A 24,405-nucleotide genomic window follows, 5' to 3' on the forward strand; every position below is an offset into this window, starting at 1 on the left:
ATTGCCGGTGTTTTGCTTCCGGTCTCTCTAAAAATCTTTTTGGGCCACACGCACACAAAATTTAGGTTTTTAAAATGAGTTCTGGCTCAACTTGTGCTGTTTCCGGTTGCTTCAACAACTCGAAAAAACTGAAGAGTTTTCAAGAAAGTATTTGTGTAGATCACCAAAAAATAAGGGATGAATGTCCGTGCCCTCCACTGTACGCATTGCACTCCATGCCCGCGAAGGATGAAAGGAAACACGCGTGGCTCGCGGCTATAAAATTAAAGAGTCCTCCAAAGAGAGTTTATGTGTGTTCATTTCATTTCGTAGATAAAAAGCCCACGGAACTTCATCCCGATCCGGAGCTTCACCTGGGTCACAACCGACCGGATCAAAGCAAACGAAAACAAGTTCAAGACGCCGACGGATCTGACGGTAAGTTGGCAAAAATTCGTTCAAAATGCTTAGTTGGTCTGTTTTGTGTGTAAAACCTCTGTATTGTTATAGTGTACGATTAATTAGATTAGTTTTGTTTACATCTAGTTCGTAATTGTGGGTAACATCCAGTGGTTAGGTCACGTGTCACATGTTTCTTTTCTCAGCGCTGATCCGGGGGGGCAAATCATAGTAGTTTTTGGTTTCAGGAGCAATAAATAATTTCTTAGAAACACCTATGTCGCTATATTCTACTTGTAGTCAACAAATTATTTAAACATTTTTAACGTAGAAATGTCTTTACTTAGGAAAAAAAATTATTTAAGCGCGACTAAAAGAGTGGATTTGAGCCATAGAGCTCCCCCTAGAGGATAAAATAGTTGGTACGGTAGGATAACTGTGCAACATTAACTGCTCAACGTATTATTTCTGTACTACACATAGTATACTACAAGTCCTATTAAAGTGTTAAAGATTATCATCAGATAATCCAATTTCTACGTTCAGGATAGTAATAGGCTAATATGATGATTAATAATATATATTGACAGTTGACAACAAGCTCATAAATCATGCATCCCATTAAAACAATACAAAGAAGTCATGAAGTAAAGGTCTCATCTAAGCAAGTATGTAGACAAAACAAAGATTTGTAAAATTTTGATAGGATCGATGTACAATGATTCTTTTTTAGGGATGCACTGGTGTGTACATTGCTGGCTAATAACGCTAACCGATAATTCTTTAACATTGGAAACCAATAACCGATATATAGTCGAAATATTAATATAAAATTCCCTAAGACTGAGCCAAAAGGCAAAAAGTGGACAACTACTTATATTTGAAAACATTGACTACAGAAAACAAGGTAACCAATAGTTCTCTTTTTTCCCCCTGAAAATCATGTACTAAGCCTATACTTTACACTAGTTGATGGTTCTTTAACCTCCAAACTTTTCTGGTATATTTTTTCTTTAATAAACAAATTATAGATGTTAGTCCAGAGCAACTCAGAAAATGTTCCTTTATAATTCACATGTCTAACAGGTCTTAGAACAGACAGCATTCAGACAAACGTTTAGTTCCTATAATACTTTATCTAAATACTGTACATTAATTGCTAATAGCAATTAATGAATGATCAAGACAGAAATATAGTACTGTATAGTATTTTAACTGTGAGCAGGGTGCAGCTGAAGAAGTTTAACCAGAGGAAAGGATTTATGGGCCATAATATATCTGCCTAAATTGTATTATCGGCCGATAACATTAAAAATGACCATTTATCTGCTGATACCGATATGGCTGATAATTTATCATGCATCCCTATTCTTTATATATATCTTTTTGACCTATTGATGGATTCTTATATTTAACTGAAAGTTTGATACTGAACAGCACTTTGGAAAATTGAGCACTAGATATTTCAAAGCAGGGCCCTTAAATTTAACCTTAACAGTTATAATATATATAACCATTATCTTTACATGGCAGGTTTAGACAAATTTAATAGCTGCATCAGTATATAAAAATGAACAATCATTTGAACTACAATTGCTATTACAAAAACACAAAGTGTAAGGAGCCTCTCTTTAGAGGCCACTTCCAACATACCCCAATTTCTATTGTAGCAACAATTACTGAAGTAAATATGCCATCGTGCCTAAAACAACGGTTGCCACATTTGTAAATATTTGTATGGGTGACTATAGGGTCAAAATCAAAAATGATGGGATGTTCTTCCTCATATAAACCAGAGCGCGCTAGTGCGCATGCGCGGTGACTCGGGTCCATGTGTAGGCAGCGAGTATCTTTATTTGGCGACCGGAGAGTCAGCGGGCAGGGCAGATACATAGAGAGTATACCCGCGTTACTTTTATGCTAAAATACTGGGTAAATAAAAGCAATCCTGCGCGTGGAGACCCCTCAGAAGATTATAAAGAGTTTCTTCTTCGCGGTAAGTACTTTGAAAGGCGGACTGAGTGAATTTCGGGGGGGTTAACAATGTTTTGATTGAGTCCAAGTTGGTCACAAGTTTGCTAAAGGTAGAGATGGGCCAGATAGCGAGCTAAGCTATCACACAACTGTGTGTATGTGTGTGTACGCGCGCGTGCGTGTGACTGTGAGTGTGACTGTGTGTGTGTGTGAGTGTGACTGTGTGTGTGTGTGTGTGTGTGTGTGAGTGTGACTGTGTGTGTGTGTTTTAATTAGCCGCTCTTAGCCGGCTAACGTTAGTAACCCAAGATACATTCAGCAATACATTTACATCTAATTCAGAAAAATTACAAATAAAGAATGAACATCGAATTATTTAGTTATGGGTATGTTTGATAAAAGGGGGAGTATTTTGTTGTGACAGGAGATACTACATACCTGATTTTGTGTATTTTGATGATGTTGTTGGTGTTAGCTGGCTTTGGTCCAGTGGACTTCACATTAGCTTCGCTAGCAAGTGGACTGTTAAGTTAAATAGAGGATTTACAAACTTAATCCTCATTTTAGCCTGTTCATTTGACAGATATCGTTGCACTGTATTGATAACGTCCAAGAGTGAAGTAATAATCCACTTTAAATGGGAAAGTTATCAATTGTTATCAGTTTGGGAAAATAAACTAGTCCTTTAGCTCGACTGCTAATTGAGTTGATGAGTTAGTCAGCATTAGCTGCTGTTAGCCGGGATAGCTAACGTTAACTAGTTTTGCTTCCTTGATGGTAAAATCGTCTGTTTTTTTCTCAACTTATTTTGCTGCATGTAAAAAACGAAATGTCCCATTTTCATAGTTAGATTTGATCGAAACGATTTGTGTCAGATTACATAACAATTATATATTATATGACAATTGGGTTATATTGTAACGTCTAAAAAAATCGTATTGTTGCTTATGTCTGGCTTGTATGTAGAAGAAGTTGAATTGAATTCAAAGATGTGTGTGTTTTGGTCATGGGTTTTGGTCATGGTTTGTTCCCACTTTTCTTACTAGCAACAATTTCAAAACACTTGAATAAACACACCCAAAAATGAAAACTCTGTTATCATTCACTCACCTTCGAGTTGTTCCAAATCTGTATAAATTTGTTGGTTTGGTGAACACAGAGGAAGATATTTGGAAGAATGCTTATAACCAAACAGATCTTGCCCCCATTGACTCCCATTGTAGGAAAAATGTGTTTATCATTTATTTGTTCTGTTGAACGCAAAAGAAGACATTTTGAAGAATGTAGGACAGCAAACAGTTCTGGGGCACTTTTGACTACCATTTTTTCCTACTATGGTAGTCAATGGGAGGCAAAATATGTCATGTTATAAGCATGCTTAAAATGTATACAGATTTGGAACAACTCAAAGTGAGTTATGATGATGACAGAATTTTCGTGTTTGGGTGAAGTATTGAGAGAGAGGACATAGTTCAGCGTTTCTTGATTTGACTTGTTGTAAGTATAAATATATTCTTGACATGTCAACTTTCCAAAAGCTTTAAAAATTACCAAATTACAAGTAATAACGTAATGTTAAACTCCAAATTTGTATGTTTTTTTTCCTGCTAAATATTTTACAAAATGTTTGTAACCAAACAACATTGGACCCCATTGACCTCTACTGCATAGACACAAAACCACAAAGACGTTTCTCAAAATATCTTTTTATTTGTTCCATAGACGAAAAAGTCATATACAGCTTTTGAACGACATAAGGGAGACATTTGATGACCAAATTTCTTATTTTGGACAAATATTCCTTTTTCGCTGTGGTAAACCTTCTGTATCATTCACAGACTGACCCGAGGTCAATTATTCCTTTAGGGTAACTTATGAAATTTCAGCTGTGCCTGGTGAGAGACTTTGGACTGCTGTGTGTAGTTTAATTGACCAGTTTGTTTGTCAGCGCTGAAAAGATGACTGTACGATATCTTTTGATGTCATGGCCCTGTTCATTAATGCCTAAATTCCTGTCCTGTTTCTCATGATAGTGGAGAGGTGCAGTTCAAGGTGGGTCTTCATGGGTGTGGTAGAGTTGGCTCGAAACCAAACTCTTGGCTATGGTATGGTGCTAGAACCTTATATCGGTACAACATCGGTACCATAAGTGATCAATAAGTAGCCCCAAAATAAGACTCCATGAAACTGCTGTAACTGCTTTAATGCATATTTTATATATTATTTTTATAGCACCATTTCATTTTTACTCTGTATTACTGAAAAATGCTTTGGTTATATAGACTTATCATCATAATCCCACAAATATGAACAATGCAATTTTGAACAACAATTAAATGTCTATTGAACAGTAGCATTCAAGATGAAAACTGAATGACCAATAAAAATAAAACACTGCACAGTCTTAACTGTATAAAATAAATATGCAATGACTAAGTAAAGCTACAAAAGTTTCAGTTTCTCTCTATACGTAACACAGATGTAATAGGTTACTGTCACTTTAAGGCAAATTCTTTTTTTGATGCGGATATACATTTAAAACACAACGGACTGTGCTTATGTGAACATTTTTGTTTTTGACATAACAGCGTGTGTATTTTATAGTATAAGAACCTATACAGGACAATAAAGAGAACTTCATGATGATGAGTAGACTAACAGAGACGTCTGGAACAGAGATAACGTTATATATGCTATGCCGTTGAATGGGGATGTACAGACTCATCGCAGCATGTACAATATACATTACACTGTAAAAGTAGAACAAACTTGCAATAAATCACTCAGTGTCTCAGTTTAAATGGTCGCAAAAGTGTTTGTAGAGCGATTCGTCTTGTTCTTCTATGTTGCCGGTTCTGCATCAGATCTGTGGCATACTGCCGCGTAGCGGTGAGCTTTGGACACAAGCAAAATTCTGGTATTGAAACGATTTAAATCTAACATTTTGATTCCCAGAACCGGTTTACAGTGCAACCATCGGGTGTGGTGGTTGAAGTTGTGTTGTCTTGGGGAACCCATGATGTGGCTTTTTTTGTCAATAAATTGGGCGGCAACAGCGCAGGAACATTGTCACAAGGAATACTGTCAACAGTTTGGTCAAGTTTCCTCTGCTGTACTGCTGTAAAGAAACTACTTTTATACATTCCTTTCAATCCCGGATCAGACAGTCATGCCAAAATGATGTGCAAGCCTTTGCAATAGCTTTACAGTCCACCCAGTATACTTCAAGAGCAATTGTATTGAATCATCTCTATAAGCCGCAACCAGCATATGTGCTCAGGTGTTTCGGAATCATGTAATGCCACGTTGTGCCTCTATTAAGCAACCAGCTAAGCCACTTGGCACCTCTTAGTGAGCACGAGCATGTCTCTCTGAGTCTCATGCCCTACCAAGAACAGATTTAAGGACTACTGTGAGAGACTTGTCGAACAATAATATGACCACACAAGCGTGGCTTTGCTCACTAAGGGTTAAGCATCCAGGTCTGAAGGTCTAACTTGTAAGTGTGCTAAGCACACATGAGATATATGTCTACTTTGAAGTGATTTGCTAGGTAGGTGATTGAGTAGTGACATAACTCAAAAACAAAGGGAGGTTAACTTTTTTGGACTCTGATGGCATTGGTTTAGTGTAAAGCATGCATTCATACGTACCTGAGAAAAATACCAGAGCTGCTGTATCTGAGATGGTGGCGTGTAGTAAACAGGAAGGGCTGGAGTCTGACACATGGTCCATAGCAATCTAGCAAGATCTTTTACTGTTCAATACCAACTTCCTAAAAGCTTCAGATGAGGGAGGTTATTGGAAGAGAGACATGATTTATAGTCAGAATGGTGCCAAGGTGGATTCGCATGAACTGTGTTTTTTGACTCTTAGGGATCGCTCCCGTTTTGGCTGGCGTCCAAAAGTAGACGCCATTGTATTATAAATCGACCGTTTCACTTTCAGTCACCCATTGTCAGTAAGGCGTGGTTTCAACATTTTCAAAAGTGTTGGAGAATCATGACGCATAATGAAGAGTGCATTTGGTCAGTGGGTTTCTTGGAAGTCACTGTCATTCGAACAGTTTCATAATTCAGTTCACAGTGGTCCGCTTTTGATGTCAAATGTTCTTGTTTTAATTAATCATTATCATGCTTTAATTGTACTAGGTTCATACTTTTAATGTAAAATTGTGTCTTGCAAATTTTGTATAATTGTGTACAATATAGTTAAATCAAACACAACAAATAGTTTTATGACTTATTTCTACTGTATTCTTAACATGTAATTACAAATGAATGAAAAAACACTGATGTGCCAAACATCATTAACAAGTTTTTCTTCTTGCCTTGTGTGTGTGCCTTTAACCTCAGGCAGGTTAGGTTGTTAAGCCAGAGATACTAGTAAAACAATGTGTCATTTATTTTATTTAAGGATGCTTAGTGTAAGTCTTTTTTGACAATTTTGTAACATGTTTATTAAATATAGTCTTATCGGACTCATGTGCCTAGCCAGAAGTTAACTTCCGGTCTGCGTTTGGATAACATAACAATTTAATTAATATTGATTTATATGAATATTTTAATGATATTAAATGAAATGAACACTGCTCAACTGTTATTGATTCTTTGCGGAGATCTACCAGAAATTAAGTTTGGGCCACATAATGTTTGTTTATGCTGTTGCCGCTGAAGCCATCTATATGTACATAGAATTGTGAGGAAAATTCAAAGTTGTACTTTCTTTTACTCAGTTACTTTCACTGTTCCTGTGAAATCAGTTTGTCGGGAAAGGGGCCTCAACATTCGTCGAATGAACGAAGAAGCTAATTCTATGCTTTTCTAGAGTTTCTCCAGCCGTTTTTTCTGCAGTGTGTCAAAGCTGGACTTTGCTGACGCTGCAACTCTGGAAAGGTCTGTGTGCTGTAGTGACATGAAAACACCGTTAAGGTATTCATCCTGGAGTGAAGACTTACGGGGGCTTGGACTTATCAGGCACATGGGGTTGGATTTGTTTTTCCAAAGTGTTTTGTCCTAGCGTGAGGATGATGTAAGAAATGTGAATTGTGTCGGCGAACATTGTTGCTTCAGAGTGATTGAAGGTAGCAGTTGGTCCAGAACATCTTTTACTTTCTCAAGGCGGTGTTTTTTTGTTGTTGATCAAATTCAATTTCGGACACAATGCAAGGGCGGTCTGTGTGGTCGTCGGGGTGTTTTGAGTTGATGTGTACTGGCGTAAGCCAAAGTAGTCCATCTGACTGCTAGATCTTCTTCAGTGTTACTCACATCGCAAATACGAGCTACAGTAATGCACAGGCTTGCTTTGGCCTCACTGCTGCTGGTTTGTGCCCGGAGTCCCATGTACCACTGATCACACAGACCTGCATTTCGTCCCGTTGGACAGAGAGATTAACTTGAGAATCCGACTGCCATTCAAAATTATTGCTATAAACCAAGTCATCAGCCGATTAGTTAAGTTTGACAACAAGATTATGAAGGTGAACCATTCATTTAGAATTGTTTGCATTTGTGAACGATCAAACAACTGAAATAGTTTGAGTGCGTCCTGTGACACAAATTCAATGCATTTTGGTGCAGCCACACCACTGGTTATTCTTATCTAACAATTTGACTATACGTGATCCGAGAGGAGCCTCGTATTGTGCAAGTGTGTGTGTGCGTCAGTGTACATTTGCACTGTAGTCTGTTTGAGATGGCAGTGGGGGATGGGTAGATGCGCGTGCATGCATGCGCGTGTCTTATGTGTGTGCGTGTGGAGCGGCTGTCTGCTTGCGACTGTTCTTACAGCAGGAGCATTCTTTTGTACCCATGTGAAAAGCAATCAGCTGTGCTTGCGTGTGTGCGTTGTCCTGTTGCTAGGGGGCATACCAGGTGGATCCTCTGGCAGTTATAGGGTTAACAACGTCCATTTTGTTAGGTAACACCCTCGTGGCCTGATCTATCTGTGGTGTTAAAATGGCAGAGCTTAACCCTTGATATGCAGGTCTGAAATCAACAGGGCCATCTTTCACTCAACCCTCCTGGCAGCCACTCGTCGTGGGTGAGAAGACGTTTTTTTTTTGAGGGAATTGGAGGAACATCTGTAGCACGTCAGCCTTCGGTATCTCACCTGGAGTGGGGTTTAATACCGATGATCAGATATTTTGATGTTTATGACACGCTTAGGAAATCTTAAACTGGACAGGCTTTGTGAACCACGTGTATGATCCCACTTTTGAAATTGTTGTGATTTGGACACTGCTCAAATCAGCTTTTTTTGGCCTCGTCAATGTTTAAAATCATTATTATAACTATTTTATTACTCATAGTTGTGTTTACTCTTAAAGGAACTGTTTATCAAAGAATACAAATCTCTCATAATTTACTCACCCTTGTGTTGTTCCAAATCTGTATAAATTTCTTTGTTCTGATGAACACAGAGAAAGATATTTGGAAGAATGGTTGTAACCAAACAGTTCTTGGCCACCATTGATTACCATAGTAGGAAAAATGACAATGGTTGTCAAAAGTGCCCAAGACTGCATTTTCTTTTGTATTCAACGGTTCAAAGAAATGTACAAAGCGATAATAGTTTGCTACTATGGTAGTCAATAGTGGCCAAGAACTGTTTGGTTACAAGCATTCTTCCAAATATATTTCTCTATGTTCATCAGAACAAAGACATTTATAAACTTCAGGGTAAGTAAATGAAGAAAGAATTTTCATTTTTGGATGAATTGTTCCTTTTAAGTTTTAAACGTTGGCACTCATTTCATTTACCAAAGTATTTAAGAACTTTTAGTGGTTATGGTGGGGGTACCATTACATAACCGCCCTAACAACATCCTAAAACTTAATCTGAAGATTTTAGCAGCACCTTAGTGGTACCAGTTGATTTAGTTTTGTGGGTTGTATTGGCATCATGTCTTGTTGTATAGTATATTGACGACTCGTATTGTCTCGCACCATCTGCACCCGATGGGCGGCCGTTACATCAGACAAAGCATCTTGAGCGGCCCCTTGAGGATAGCCACCACACTCCCAGTTGGCCACAGCGTGGCATGAATAGACATGTTTTTTCACTCGCCTCGAAACAATCCAACACACTGCAGTTAATGCGATAGTAAATGCAGACATAGCCGACATGTTAGCATGCACAATTTAAAGCGGTTTCTGTGGAACCCAACTGTGTCGTAATCAACATTCATGTGTTGCGTGTCTGTTTTGATAAAGAAAATCTACAATCTGTCGTGTGGGGTAAGGTGGTAGGCCATAAAGGTTAGATGGCATCACGTCCTAAATCTGATGAATAGAACTCAAACATAAACAGAAAGATAATACTCAGCATATGAAAATATGAAGCTTCCTGCCTTGGATAACACTGTCAAGTTTTTTAGCTGGGGTTTTTAGTGGTGTATGTATGTGGTAGCTCCAGTATTACCACCTTTTGAATCTTCAGAGGAAGCGTTCAATAGTGTTGATCTCTGAAAGCTTTGTTGTAGCTTAAACCGAGGCACTCATGTCAGATCTGGATAACTCCTTTTCGCTATCAGTTTCCCATGAGGCCTTGCGAGCCACGTGTCAGTGGCTTTAGCGACAGGCGTCCATTTCCTAACATGAACAAATGGCTTGTGTATGACTGAACTGGTGGCCCTGTGTGAAAACATGGCAAAGCTTATATGCTCAGAGAATCATATTTACACGACTGGTGCTAACTGTTATTGTGTTGTATTGTGTGCAGTATTTGATTGTGAACTTATGGAGTCATTCATATATTTATTTAAACATCTAGTTAGTGCTAGTCACAAAAAATTATGCTCTGCTGATTCAAGCATTATATCAAATAGGGCTGTGGACTGCAACACCTTCACGATACAATATGCATCCCGAATCAAGGCTGTGATGCGATATGTATCCTCATATGGGTCCGTTTTTTGTATTACATTTCTTATATGATAGATTTAGAACAAAATATACTTGCAGAAAATTGCCATTCATTACTACTAATCAATGCATAAAGGAGTTTTGAGTGAGTATAAACTTGCAGAAGATCAAGTCCTTATACAGACCCTTGTTTCTAAAACAGTTTCTATTGTTTCTAGGCTACATCATATGTATGCATTTGATTTACAAATAGACTATATGTATAACGAATAAATAATATGCATAAAATTGCAATCAGATTAAAAAGATTTAATCAATAAGGAAATGTGTTGAAGTGAAAATAGATGACGGGGTTTCCAGATGTCCGATTTATTATTATAAATGTAAAGCTGATGTAAGATTTAAGTGAATAGATTTGCTCTTCACTTTCTATTACACACAGATTTACTGTGGCTCTTCCATGTCTTTTCAAAAGCGTTACTGTATTAAGAGCTAGCGGTGCATCACTACATTCCTTCAGTTTGTGCAATGGTTTTTATAGTAGATAAGGCGTAAGCAGTGCTGCTTCATTTGTGTGTTGAATAATCTCCTACGTGACACTAAATTTACACTTTGTCTTGAATGCAACCGTTCAAGTGAATGATACAATAATACGCTTCCATTTCATGTCCATGTTTCACGCAGCTCCTTAACTCTTTCACCGCCATTGACGAGTTATCGCGTCAATTAAAAAAAACGCTTCCCCGCCAAAGACGAGTTTTTACGGCAATCAGTTTTTGTACTGTTCTACAGCAGGTGGTGCTATTACACACGTTTGGGAAAAAGTATAGAATCCCAGAACCTAGAACGTATATGTTTTAGCCGTTTTTAATGATTGTTCTGAGTGTAATCTGGGCGGAATCTGTGACAAAAAACGTTAATTATCTCGGCTTTTAATCAAAACGAGGCGTTTTTGAAGAAACCTAACACATCTAGGGAGTGATAAAAAACGAACAAATAAAGCTAGAAGAATACGGTTTCTTTTGTTTAAAAGCTGAGACTCTGTTCTTTCATTTGACATATTGTTTGTCCATATATACTTTACAGAAAATTTACTTTGAGCCATTAAAATTGGGTGAAAATGTTAAAAAACGCTGGCGTAGGCTGGCAGCGAATGAGTTAAGGGTTTGTACCATACTAATGTCATTGTCTCAGATATCAGTATTTCGTGGTTTCAATACCCATGTGAGATTTTGAAATCTGATTTTAAAATTGTTTTCCATAGCCATGTAAGTGCAGCTTTTATAATCGTCACATCCATTATGGACACGTTTCACGTCCATACCATTGTTTCTTTCCTATAAATAGGCAAAAACAAAATTATGAATATTTTATGTTCTTTGAAGAGCCATCCCTTCTCCATTTGTTGGGTGTTATAGTTTCAGTTTTGTGCATTTTCATTCACAGAGTTCATACAATCTATGTTGTCTAGGGATGGGTATCATTAAGATTTTATCGATATCGATACTAGCACTATAATTTGAGGCAAAAATACATGATGTGAAAAGATGTTAAACATTTTAAGTACTTTACTACAGCTGAGCTTTAGAACTGCAGTTTGCAAATGCTTCTGGACAAACAGAAAATGCCTATCCTTAGCATACCACTTACGGCCCTTAGCATGTGCATAGAAGCACATCATAATGTAATTTAACATATTTACTTTACATCACAATGGTTATTTGTCTGGTTGACCGTATTTCTCTTTTCGTTTCTGGTTAAAGGTCTACATAAATTTAAGTACTATTTTCTAAGCAGGTAATATTTTTTTAATATGTACGATTTTTTTATAATTTTCCTAGCACATTTACTTCAATTTACTAAACTAAGTTAATATACTCTGTGGTAGAATTATTAAAAACAATTATAATTTGTTCTCAATAAAGGACTTTTACTTTGACGGGCTGCCACAACAGGGTGTTTGACGGAAGCTTCCTCGTTGTGAAACGCAGATGCTGAAAGATCCACAAGTGCATCCATGCCACTTTTTCACTCATCGACACGCAAAACAATTAGATTACACATACATCGCGGAAATCATATGTCCCTAGATATCACAAATACGTCGAGCAAACTTTGGCGATTCGGACATCATTCAGGGATTGTAAATGTCACGCAGCAGCAGCCTCTATGCCATTTAACCCCCGAATACACAGAGATTAAACAACGCAAATATCGATAACAGTATCGTTTGTCAAGAAGCTTTTTTGATATATACTCTGGTATTGACCCAATTATGTACCTGCCCAAAAAAGTACCATTTCTCTGTACCCATCCCTAATGTTGTCTCCCTTGTTTGTCATGTCAATAACACATTTGTTCTATATTTAATATGAGGGAAATAAACACAAATTATGTCCACTCCTTACTCAATCATCAAAGGCATAGAAAAAATATATATTCATAGTTCAACAATATTTGGTTGGAGAATCATTCTCTGACAACTTATATTTTAGGTTTTGACTGCAAATGTCACAAATCCATAACACTGGATTTGCTCTTATGTAATTGTGGATGCTTCTGTTTGCCTATTTTAAATCGTTTAAATCTTGTTAAAAAATATGGTTCGTCCTATCGCTCGTCGGTTGATGTGTGGGCGGGCTATTCTTTTCGCCTTGATGTGGGTGTGCTTCTCCAGGAGAATTGCCCAATAGGGACTAACATTTGACAGATTTTCATGTTCGAAAAAATATCGATGCACCAAATATTCGGCTACCGAAAATAAGTGATATGGCCGAATCAGTTTTACTGAACATGACGTGTGATGTGATCAAGCAGCAACCAGCAGAGAGCGAGAGAGAGAGAAGCGATTTATTTAATGCAGCAAACATGTCTGCAGTGTGTTGAGCATTTTGAAGTCTCAGAGGAAGACACAGCATGGAAATTGCCGCTCTGGAGTAAATTTCTGAATGAAAGCATCTTTACCGCTTGGTAACTTGTGTACTTCAGACTGGAGAGGGCGGCCTGACAGTAGCCCCGTCGCTCGCAACATCCTTTGACATCACACCTTGGTCGCTTGCACACAATTCTGTGTGCTAAATCACTTGGCAATGCATGTTCTGTGTATCCAGGCCACGAGTGCACCTTCTGAGAGAGCAGTGACTGTCAGTTTTTGTGGGAGGAGTTTGGAGGAGAGATGTGAAGTGAAATGGTTGTCAGTCAGAATTGCTTACGTTGATGTGTTTTTTTTTTTCTTTAGATCATTTTGCATTTTAGCCTATAATAATCCAACAGTTTTCTTTTATTCCTATTTTTTTTATAATGTTAAATGCTTTATTTAATTGTAAGTTATATTGTATTATATTGAAAATCAAGACAAAATATAAAAATCGTTCAGTTTATGCAGTAGTGAAAGAAATGGCTAAATATATAGAAGAAATGCGAAAAGCCATGTTCGGTATTTGGCCTTCGGCCAAGTGTTTCATTTTTATGTGGCTCTGACCAATAAAATTTATTTCGGTGCATCCCTACAAAAAAAATCGCAACCTATATGAAAGCTGGAGGAGTGTATCGAGCACAGAGATACTTTGGCTAGCGTCTAAAGTCCAAACTCATTTTTTCACAAGTTGAACATGTCAAGCATGAGATGAAAGCACTTTTAACATTGTAAATAAGTCAGAATGCATATAACACGTTGCACCTGAAACTGTTGTGTACTCGCCGGGGTATTTCATGCTGATGAACATCCAACTGACTGAAAATACAAGAACCACCGCATTTAAGGTAATTTGTATTAAAATATTAAATGCAACAGATAGACTTTTCGTTAGTTTAAATTTGGCTTTTTAAACCCAATAGTGTTATCTATCCAAAAATAGGCTATATATTTTTTCTGACGTGCAGATGTGCGCTTCTTTTGTGGATCGGAGACGCCCTTATCACGTCTTATTGGGTCTAAGAAAAGTTTCCGACTGACAACCTGTCAGAACCTGGTTGACCCGGTGTGTCAGTGGTACCGTGTCTTATGAAAATTAGGTACCGGCCAACTTTTAAATTTTTACATTAATACAAAATATATTCAATATGTTCTTAATTTTTGGATCGTAGCTTGTTGCGAGTAGGAATTCTGCTGGTTTGAAATGCAGTCAACCAAGTCCACTGCACAGTTGATAGGTTTGGTTGACCTTGTTTTAAGCTGTATGTCCTGTGCATATTTACATTTAGTATTATATCTGTATAAAACATCCGTCGGCAGCAATGTGATTATACTTGATTTCGAAAGATATGTTTAGGCCAGCAACATTTACTATACAAGGATCCTTGACAACAGTCTGTTATAATCTAGTCATGTTAGCTTGATACACGTGTTAATGTGCTTATTTGTTTTATTGAACGCGTGTAAAGTCGAGACCACTGCGTTGGTTGTTATCGTGCCGTCAACAAAGGGAAGAACTTCCTGCTCATCTCTAAAAGACTTGTTTTGGAATGCAAACGGCCCATCCCCCACTGGCAGAGTACTGCGTCTGTGTGGCCGCATTTGCTGCCAGCCGGTATCTCAAGGGGTTAAAAACCTGCTTTAGTCTCTCGCTGCGTCCATCGACCGGTTTGAACTGGTTTTCAGGGAAATGCTTTATGTGTCCCATGGAATCTTGGGAAGGGTCATGTGGAGCTCCAGTGATGTCACAGCAGATGAGAGCAGGCCTGTGTGTTGAGTCAGCTCTGCTGCTATCAGATGGCCGATATCATGTGTAAGACAGGTAGGTCAGCACGTAGAGACCTATCGGGGATCACAACCTGTACTATCCAGATTATAGATTGGTTTCCTGTAAATTGGCTGTTGCTTGTGGTTTGCATGCATATTTTAAGCCTCAGGGGAAGCTTCCTTGACTTGTTCTGACAGCGTGTCACGATTCAATATTTAAATTCTCTCAAGGGTTCTTCTGCTTTATGTCTTTCCTGTTCGTGCAGTTTGCTCCAAACTTGAGGTATTGGAGTGTAGGCTCTTGTTTTGAACACACGGCAACAACTCCGGTGTTCCTTGACTGCGCTGTATGTGTAGGAGAAATGCTTCCCATCATTTCATGCTTGGTCTTATTTGTCAGATCAAACTCTTTGGTATTTGGCTCCAGATGTCACTCTATAAAAAGTAGTCAAACTAGACGGATTCCAACACGGTCAGGTTGCGTGACATGCCCTCGCCGGAGTCGAACCATAAAGCCAACAATATTCAAGAGACATTGTTACCAAAATATTCCCACATGTTTACTAAAAGCTTCGACTTTCGTGTGTTCTTTACATTATTAATAAATGAAAACATTGTGATTTTTGTAAATTGTGTTAGAGAGTGTTTTAGCCTGTATTGTTTTACACTTTGACAAATTTGGTAAAAAGCTTCTTAATACGTGTTGCTCATTTACTGATGTTTCTCCCTAGGTGAGATGATGTCGGAGGAAGTGGTGCGTCTGACGCGCAGTCAGAAGCGGGCACTGGAGAAGGAATCCCCCGCTGCCGAGGCCGACTTGAAAAGGGTCAAACTGGAGCGGGGAGAGCTGCCGACCGTGGATGGACTGAAGAACAACAGCGAACAGGCCAACAAGGTGGCCAACATCCTACGAACCGGAGAGGTGAAGGCCACCATCAAGGTGGAGGTGCAGACCGGAGAGGAACCCGTGGACATGAGCACTTCTAAGAGGTGGGCAGCGCTCTATATTAGGAAACCTATGCGTATCAGAGCTTTACATAAAAAATTGAAGTTGTAACATGTTGATGCTGGCTAGCGATGACCTGTGACCTGAAGAATTACTGAAATCCCAGGCCTGTTGTTTTACTGCGGTGTTCTGGATGAGGACACTTAACCTCGGGTTGCTGAGCTCAGGCACTTCCTGCTAGAAGCTGTGAATCTAAAACATCTGCTTGATATTGTTTGCTTTGCATTTTAGCAGACACAAAAACACACAAGTACAGATTTGAACCTCATGGATTCAGACGGTTTGATACATTTCATGGATACAAACTAATTTGGATGTATAGAGCAGCACTGTATTGAAGAAAATTATGATATTAAAGGGATAGTTCACCCAGATTTTGTCATAAATTACTCACTTTCTAGTACCAAACCTGTATAAATATCTTTGTTTGGTTGAACTAAAAGATGTTTGGAAAAATGTTAGCAACTGACCTTTCTGAGACATCATTGACTTAAATAGTAGAACAAAAATTTAATGGTAGTCAAAGGTGCTCCAGAAAGTTTTACCTCCCTAAATTCCTTAAAAATATATATTTTTGGGGGTTAAGCAGAATAAAAAATGTTTCCATTACTTCAAAGTATAAGCCATTTAAGTGAATAAGATTAAAAAACTGTTTTTTAAATACTAGGAAATGTTTGCTGTACTAATGAGTTCTTGAAAGGCAAGACACCTTAAAGGGATAGTTCAACCAAAAATAAGAATAGTCATTCAATCACCCTTTTGTTATTCTTCTTGAATGACTCTTTCTTCTGTGAAACACAAATGAAGATATTTCGAGAAATGTCTCTATGGTTTTGTGTCCATGTAACGGAAGTCCGTGGAGGCCTATGTTGTTTGGTTCTTCAAAATATCATCTTTTGTGTTCTGCAAGAGAAAGTCATACAAGTTTGGAGTAAATCATGACAGACTTCAATTTTGGGGTGAACTATCCCTTTAAATGTTGCATCTGAGCGCTGACCTTTGCACGATCCTCTGAAGGCGGCAGTTCTCATTTGTTTAAGTTAAAAGTAACAACAAAAGTTGTGTCGAGCTTGTGATAAAGTGAAAAGGACAAAGGGGATGGCCTGATGCCATGCGGGGTGGGGGGAGGGGCAGGTCGTCGAGTGAAAGATGTCGCCTCTACAAACACGTCCGTCATACTGTAAACTTTTTCCCAAACACCCTTCTCAAACACGTGCTGGCTCAGCACTCCGATCTTCCTTCGTGTGTCATGCCCCACTTAGGACGTTTGAAGCGTCTCCATTTTCTGTCGCACCTGAACCCTGTCTGACTTCTCAAACCGAGACCTATGTCACAAACTGGTTTCAGCCGGCCGTTGCCATGGTTTCCACACTGGCAGGAACAGTTAAAGAAAAGGGTGGGTGTGAGTCATGTGACCTGAGGGAAATTCTTGCGTCATGTGATCCTTCTCCGGTGCTTGTAAATACACAGGAAATCACACAGGTCATTTCTGGTAACGTTCTTGTTACGAAATAGTTTTAATTTCGACTTGAAAACCGACTCGGCACTCCAAATAAAGTTGAAAAGCACTCCTGTGGAAAACTCGCATTGCTATTTTCCGGTAAATTTGGGCGCTTTATATGGAGGGATGTGTTTAATTGGCTGGCTTGCTTTTAAGGAACACTCAATGGTTAAAAACGTGACAGCTGAGTGCTGCTCAGGGATACGTGATGTTACACCCTATCAATTTTCTAGAATGGGCTGCATTTGGAGCATTCAATTGACCTTATCGGCGTCATCTTGTTTTATGCGATGCGTGAGAGAAGATCAGCACAGTTTTGGGTTATGTTGGCTTAACATTGGAGACCAATCAACATTGCACTTCATTGAAACCACAGAGACATTTCTCAAAATATCATCTTTTGTGTTCCGTAGAAGAAAGAGTGGGTGAACTAACTATCCCTTTGTCTTGGGCCAAAAATGAGCCACACAGAACCCCCTGGTAACCATTTACTAGCATTCCTAGCAACCATTCACAAACACTAAAACTCTAAAGGTAAAAAAATGTTGTAGTTGTGATGTTCCCTCAGCTTATTCCCTTACATTTTGACGAGTTTTCTCGTTTTAGGCCTTAGCAACCACCAGGGCACACCCTAGCAACCATATAAAAACTTTATACATGCATGGTTTTCCAAATGTAATTCAGCTTTTAAGTTGCTAATGATGATAATCGTGCGTGCGTTAGAACAGCAAGCTTAGTATGTGACCCTTATCCCAGAAGCAGCAGCAGTAAGTCTGTGCCAACACCAGATTTCCGCCTGCCCGTGCAAGCCCACCGGTGGCCAGTAGTACACAGTCTGCCATGTCATGCATGAAGGAGGGTGTCTTTGATATGCGAGTGACTTGCCTGCAGTTAAAGTTGAGGGTGGCGTGCACACAATAGCCTGGCTTTTAGCCATTCCCACCCCCCTTAACCCGGCTCATACAGTCTGGGATGCAGGAATACAATGGGTACTAAGCTACTGTCGTGAAGTCAACTTGAGACCAACATTGCCATATTTTTGATGGCTGATGTGGGTTTGTGTCGTTAATGCATTTCTTATATCTTTGTATGATCATACGATAATGCATTTTCTGACCTTACACAAACTTATTGAGCAGATTCTTGGAAAGCAACTTCTGAAGGGAATTCCATGGTCGTATGGCGACCTCTTGTGGGCAGTGAAGCCAATGGTGCTTTTTACATCTTTACAATCAGTTGCAAAGAGATGTGGGTCAATGTTTTGGATTATTGAATTAGCATAGCAAAGATCATGGGTTCCCAGAGAACACGCATGCAGATAAAATGTACAAACTAAATGCATATTTGATTGTGGAATATAGTACCCATCTCATTGTTGTGTGTGGTGCACATCACTGTTTATTGAATACTTTAGGAATAGTATGATTTAGTAGTATCTTTCTGTATTGCAAACATAGCCAGGATTAAGACGTGATTTTATCTTAAAGTGGGTCACTGTATTTTCAGCTGTGGCTTACGTTTTCCTCCTCTGTCTTTCACAGCGACATAAAGAATGAACGTCCTCCGACGCCTGATGATGTCATCGTTCTGTCGGACAATGAGTCTTCTAGTCCTTGTATGAATGGGGTCAGCCACAGTTTTAAGAAGACAGATACCGAAATGCTAATGGTAATGTACTGGGACATGCATTTAAATGCCAATCCATTTTTAACACTTGAGTAATTCAAGTCATAAAACTCGAGGTGCACTCAAAGCGTTTAAATCAAACGTCTATGATTGCTAACGTGATATTTTTTTCTTCGTGGCTTGTGCAGAAGAGCAGCCCGGCCGAGCGTGAACGCATCATCAAACAGCTGCAGGAAGAGCTGCGCCTGCAGGAAGCCAAACTCGTTTTGCTGAAGAAACTTCGGCACAGTCAGACCCAAAAAGATGTCGCGCAAAAGGTAACCAAGTGGAACATTAGATGTCACAACAAGACTCTTTAAAGCAATATAGCACACATCCAATGTTAACAAAAGCAAGACTAATTCTTCAGTTAGAGACTCTTCAGTTACAGATTTCAATAAAACTTTCCATCATTGTTGTCTTTGTCACTATTGCAGTCAGCTAATTCTGTGACTACACCTCCACCTCTTGTAAGAGGCAGCATCTCGTCCACTAAAGGACCTCTACAGGTCAGTGCTGTTCAGGTTTAAAGGGGGTGTTTACACAGAAAACAGCTAAATGGGGCATACCAGAAGACTTTATATCCTCACTGTGCTTTAATATGTGTATTCAGGTGTCCAACCGAAACTCAGGAACAGTGATTCCTCCTCCTCTGGTTCGAGGTGGGACCCAGGTCTCCAAACACAGCTCCTCAGTGGTCATGCCACCTTTAGTCAGAGGGTCACAGGTATGTATTGCCACTCCTTATTCATGTATTGACATCATTGTCGCCCTAAAATCGTGTGTTTTTTTTGTGTTGCAGCCCATCGCCGTGACCCCGCAGCAGATTGCGTCACTGCGACAGCAGCAGCAACACCACTCTGGTTCAGGACCTCCTCCCCTTCTGCTGGGCCCGCGGACCTCCGTACCCAGCGTGCAGATGCAGGGCCAGAGGATCATCCAGCAGGGCTTGATCCGTGTGGCTAGCGTAGCCAACGCAAACGCCCTGGTTTCACAGGTGAATGCAGTTAGAAGCACTGTGCACAATTTAAGCAATTCTGATTATAACCTTTGCTAAAACTAACTGATAAAATGGTCACTAAAACTATTGTTTCCGCATCCAGGCATCTTCGAAGAGCTCTTCTGGGAACTCTGGTCTGGGAACCAGCAGCTCCAGCGCAAACGATTCTCCTGCCAGTCGCCAGGCCGCTGCCAAGCTCGCTTTACGGAAACAGCTGGAGAAAACACTCCTTGAGATCCCACCACCCAAACCTCCCGCACCAGAGCTTAATTTTCTGCCCTCGGCTGCCAACAATGAGTTCATTTACCTGGTGGGGCTGGAGATGGTGGTCCAGAATCTACTAGATACACTAGCTAAAAGTATGTACAGCTTTTGTAGGGCATACTTGCTAAGCATCACTGTAAAGGCCTGTCCACACCAGAACGATAATCACACATGCTTATCGGCAGCTTTTTTCAAGTCGTTTTTCAACTATGGAATCTAGCAATCAGAATCGCATAACGTATAATATAAAATATACGTTTTGTGGGTGGTCTTACATTACTTGTTTACCTCTATTTGCTTCTCAGGCAAGCAGCCGCAGGCTGAGTCTACATCCACCTCGGCACCCAAAGAACCCAATACATGCACCCAATGTCAGACGGACTTCACCTCTCGCTGGAGGCAAGAAAAGAGCAATGGATCCATCCTCTGTGAGCAGTGCATGAGCTCCAACCACAAGAAGGTTCTGAAGGCGGAGCATACAAACCGTCTGAAGGCCGCCTTCGTCAAAGCCCTACAGCAGGAGCAAGAGATCGAGCAGCGCATTCTGAAGCAGTCCGCCTCGCCCGTCTCCAAGTCCGCCACCAGCTCGTCTTCGTCCATGATCAAGTCAGATCACATGCTGGTGTCGCCACAGTACAAGCAGGTGCGCACGTCTCTGCAACAGCAGCAGACCAGTAGAGGATCATCGGGGGGTCACTACCACAACACCATCAAGCGGGTACTGGATTATTATTTTGGTCTTAAACTTTAACATTAGTAGTACACATTCATTTTACTAAATTGTTCACAATCCGTTCCTTCCACAGACTACTGGGCAGCTGCCTCGCAGCATACAGCAGGCGGTGAGCGCGGGCGCGCGCCACAACTTCACCACAACCTCTCAGCTGCAGAGCGCCGTCACGGCAGCCTCGCTGGTCAACAGGACAGGTAAGCATGCCGTGAGGGCAGGGGAAAAGGGCAGCAACAACCCCAACACCAATACCTGGAGGAAACAGAACAGCACCACCACAGGTAGATGATGGCAAATGCAAAAAAATCTGCCCCTTCCTTTTTCTTCTCTCCTTTTATCTGCACACTTTTTCGGTGTGTTCTGTCCTGGGACAACAGGGGGAATAATTTTGTTAAAATAATCACTTGGTGAAAGTTGCTGCCAGCTATTCATTGCTTTCGTGTTTCTTTTGTTCTTTAGCCTTTCCTAATTCTGATTTGACTTTTTTTCTTCCTTAAGAATATCTTTCCATATCCGAAATTGTCTCGAAATTAAATTGCATCACGCTAAATAAACATATTTTAATTCATAGTACGGGAACACAATCTTGTCCCCAAAAATGTTACAAGTGCAAATCTATATTAAAAGTTATATTTTCTAAACTAAAAACAAAAACATGCAGTAGAACCGGCACTACTGCTATTTTTTTTGCTCCCCACTGTTTTTTTGACCCACAAATGGTTAACAGTAAAGTCAACACATTCCTAATTTATAATGTAATATTAGTTAATTAATTTAAGGGGTTTAAAAAATAGATAAATATTTTGATCCTATTGCATCTAAATTTTGAATTGTCTTTTGGTCAGGCACCGTAGGTATTTTTAGAATGTGCGCACACTACTTATTATTTTAGTTTCACAGAATGATCCATAAAATTAATAGCAAACAACCTTTTCCTTCCCAAAATGCTCCTGTTTTTCTCTCTTTGAGCTTCAGAGCCACACTAGAAATCTATATGTTGGCCTTATTGCTTAATTTACTCTGCTTGTAGTTTTGAGTGATTGTTGACCAGTACACTTTTTTTTACCACAGGTGTCACCATGGCTTATGTCAACCCCAGTCTTACTGTGCACAGGACGACGTCTCCAGGAGACCGTCAACGCGAGTACCTCTTAGACATGATCCCCTCTCGCTCCATTTCCCAAACAGCAAACACATGGAAATAGTGCCCTGTGATGGGCGACACCATCTTAATATTTCTCATAAATATAATCCCCTCTGGACGTTTGGTTGGTTATCGTTATGGGAGAACCAGCCATTAAGCAATAATAAAAATGAAAAAATATATTTTCTTTCTATTTCGTCTCTGTTCCAAGACCTTTCGTTGTACAGTTTGAGGCAAGAATCCCATAGGCCAATGAGTATCCTAGAGAAGAACTGTACCAGGATCAGCGATCGAAGAGACACCAGGGACCTTCTGTACAGGCCTTTGTATGTATCTACTGAATCCCTCCAGTACTGAGTGGGCTTGAGTGATCTAATACACGTGAACGTGATGATGTCACCCATCCGCTCGCTTTCCGTGGCTCTTATTTGGAGCCAAGAGGAGTAATGGATCTCCATGAGAGTTCCAGGGACTCACAGACACATTTTCCACAGGAAGTGAAGCTGACGGGATTGTTGACTTCCTGCGTAAACCAGGGATTTTTTTTTTTTTGACCTTTTGCGGACCATCTACGCTCTACGAGATTGATTTAGGTTTTCTGACATGCACACTTGTCTCATCGGTGTGTATGTTGCGTATTTTGTTAATACATTTTTTGTTTTGTTGGTGTGTTTTTTTTTTTACCGTGGGCTTATTCCACCCTTTTTGAAATGGCCTTTTGTACAGGCTTCAAATATACAAGAAATTGTTAAACTGTTGAGGTGGTTATACATCTGCTGGTGTAGTGTGCGTTTTGGAATATTTTTGGGTTGTTTTTTTCTTTGTAAGCTTATAAAAGACATTTTAACCGCATCAGGGATAGTAACGGAGATGGACGTAACTAACAAAAGCAGCAGCCGTGACAGGACAACTGTTGTAGACTTGCGTGTGTGTGCGTGTGAACAATTTGTCGATATCAGGTGAGTCCGATTGTATAGCTGATATTACATTAAACTTTCATTGTGATCTTTACCCCCTTAAAGCTTTCTTGTAACAGCATCCAGGTAATATTTGGATGTTTCGTTATTTATAAATGTCACTTTAGATGAAGGATATACCATTAGCCCAAGTTGAATGAATTTTTATCCCGAGAATTCTTTTCGTAGTTGTGAATTTAAGATTGCAATTCTGTTTGCTAGAAACTTATTCGTTTTAGATCCTGTTGCAAGTTGTGCAGTCCGGCATGGACGAATCTTTCCTTAAAGGAAATGTTTGGGTTGAAAGCATTACTGCTTTAAGAATGTAGCAAACAATCTTGCGTCATTAGATAAGTGAAGTCCTTATGTACCTGCCTGTTAGGTGTTGGTCGCATTATTTTGCCATCTCTCTTTTTTCTTTGTTCTGGATTGATTTGCTCGCAGTATGCTTGATATTTTAGCTAAACAGTTCATGTGTATTATATGCAAAAGCTCGGGTCCCTAGTCTCTGCAGTCCAGAACACATCCAGTTAGTCATGCTGTAAGTCAACTTTTGGTTTTCTTCGTTGTTTTCTCGAGATGAGATCCGTTCGATGCCTGTGCAGTGTTTGTGACAGGGGCCTGTGTTTTAGACGGCTGTTCTGAGTGACTACTGCCTGCTGCTGGTAACTAACACCATTCCATTTTCCCCGGGATGCTGCCATTGTTTGTGTAACATCCCTTTTACAAATTGTAAAAAAAATGTTCTTTTTCATTTGTTTCTGATCTCTGTTAATAATTATAATAAAACTAATTTTAGCCTGTTTTGGCTTGTGTGCTGAGTGTACTTAAAGTGTGACTGTGTGGTTTTATTATTTGTTAACCAATTCAGAAATATTAAGACATTTTAATGTAAATGTTTTGACCATTATTGCAAGTAATTATTATAGAATTACTTAATTTACTTCAGATTTTGACAGTAGGCCTAGGTGTAGTTTCAAATCAATAATACCTTGATTTATGTGCTTCTGTTTTATTACTGTTTTTTTGGAATTTGCTGCAGATAACTATAGTAAAATACTGTGTTTTCACACGTGGGGAATATCGAGAAATTGCTCAACAAAAAAGTTACTACTGTTCCAGACAACTCCGATTTCGTATAATTCCCACCTCAACCACGGAAATAAACGAATGTTTATTGTACATCCGATCTATGAACTTGAGCAATCAACCCTGAACTTAGACATCACGGCCAAGATGCT

General features: G+C 39.5%; 1 protein-coding gene across 3 annotated transcripts; it reads left to right on the forward strand.

The window, feature by feature from the left end:
- gatad2ab (GATA zinc finger domain containing 2Ab) lies at positions 1 to 23,967 on the forward strand. 3 transcript variants are annotated; one of them, XM_056759534.1, is made up of 11 exons: positions 1 to 417; positions 15,630 to 15,888; positions 18,947 to 19,073; positions 19,220 to 19,348; positions 19,508 to 19,579; positions 19,684 to 19,797; positions 19,873 to 20,067; positions 20,174 to 20,429; positions 20,640 to 21,052; positions 21,141 to 21,345; positions 22,136 to 23,967. In XM_056759534.1, exons 1-11 carry the CDS (start codon positions 75 to 77, stop codon positions 22,267 to 22,269), a joined length of 2,247 nt encoding a protein of 748 aa, XP_056615512.1. In that variant the 5' UTR covers positions 1 to 74; the 3' UTR covers positions 22,270 to 23,967. The 3 variants fall into 3 exon arrangements, with proteins under 3 accessions (XP_056615512.1, XP_056615513.1, XP_056615514.1); XM_056759535.1 differs by having other exon boundaries at positions 21,141 to 21,261; XM_056759536.1 differs by lacking the exon at positions 1 to 417 and adding an exon at positions 2,222 to 2,374.
- Positions 23,968 to 24,405: the final 438 nt, after the last annotated feature.

Source organism: Triplophysa dalaica, chromosome 10, assembly GCF_015846415.1.
Source record: "Triplophysa dalaica isolate WHDGS20190420 chromosome 10, ASM1584641v1, whole genome shotgun sequence".
Taxonomy (NCBI): domain Eukaryota; kingdom Metazoa; phylum Chordata; class Actinopteri; order Cypriniformes; family Nemacheilidae; genus Triplophysa; species Triplophysa dalaica.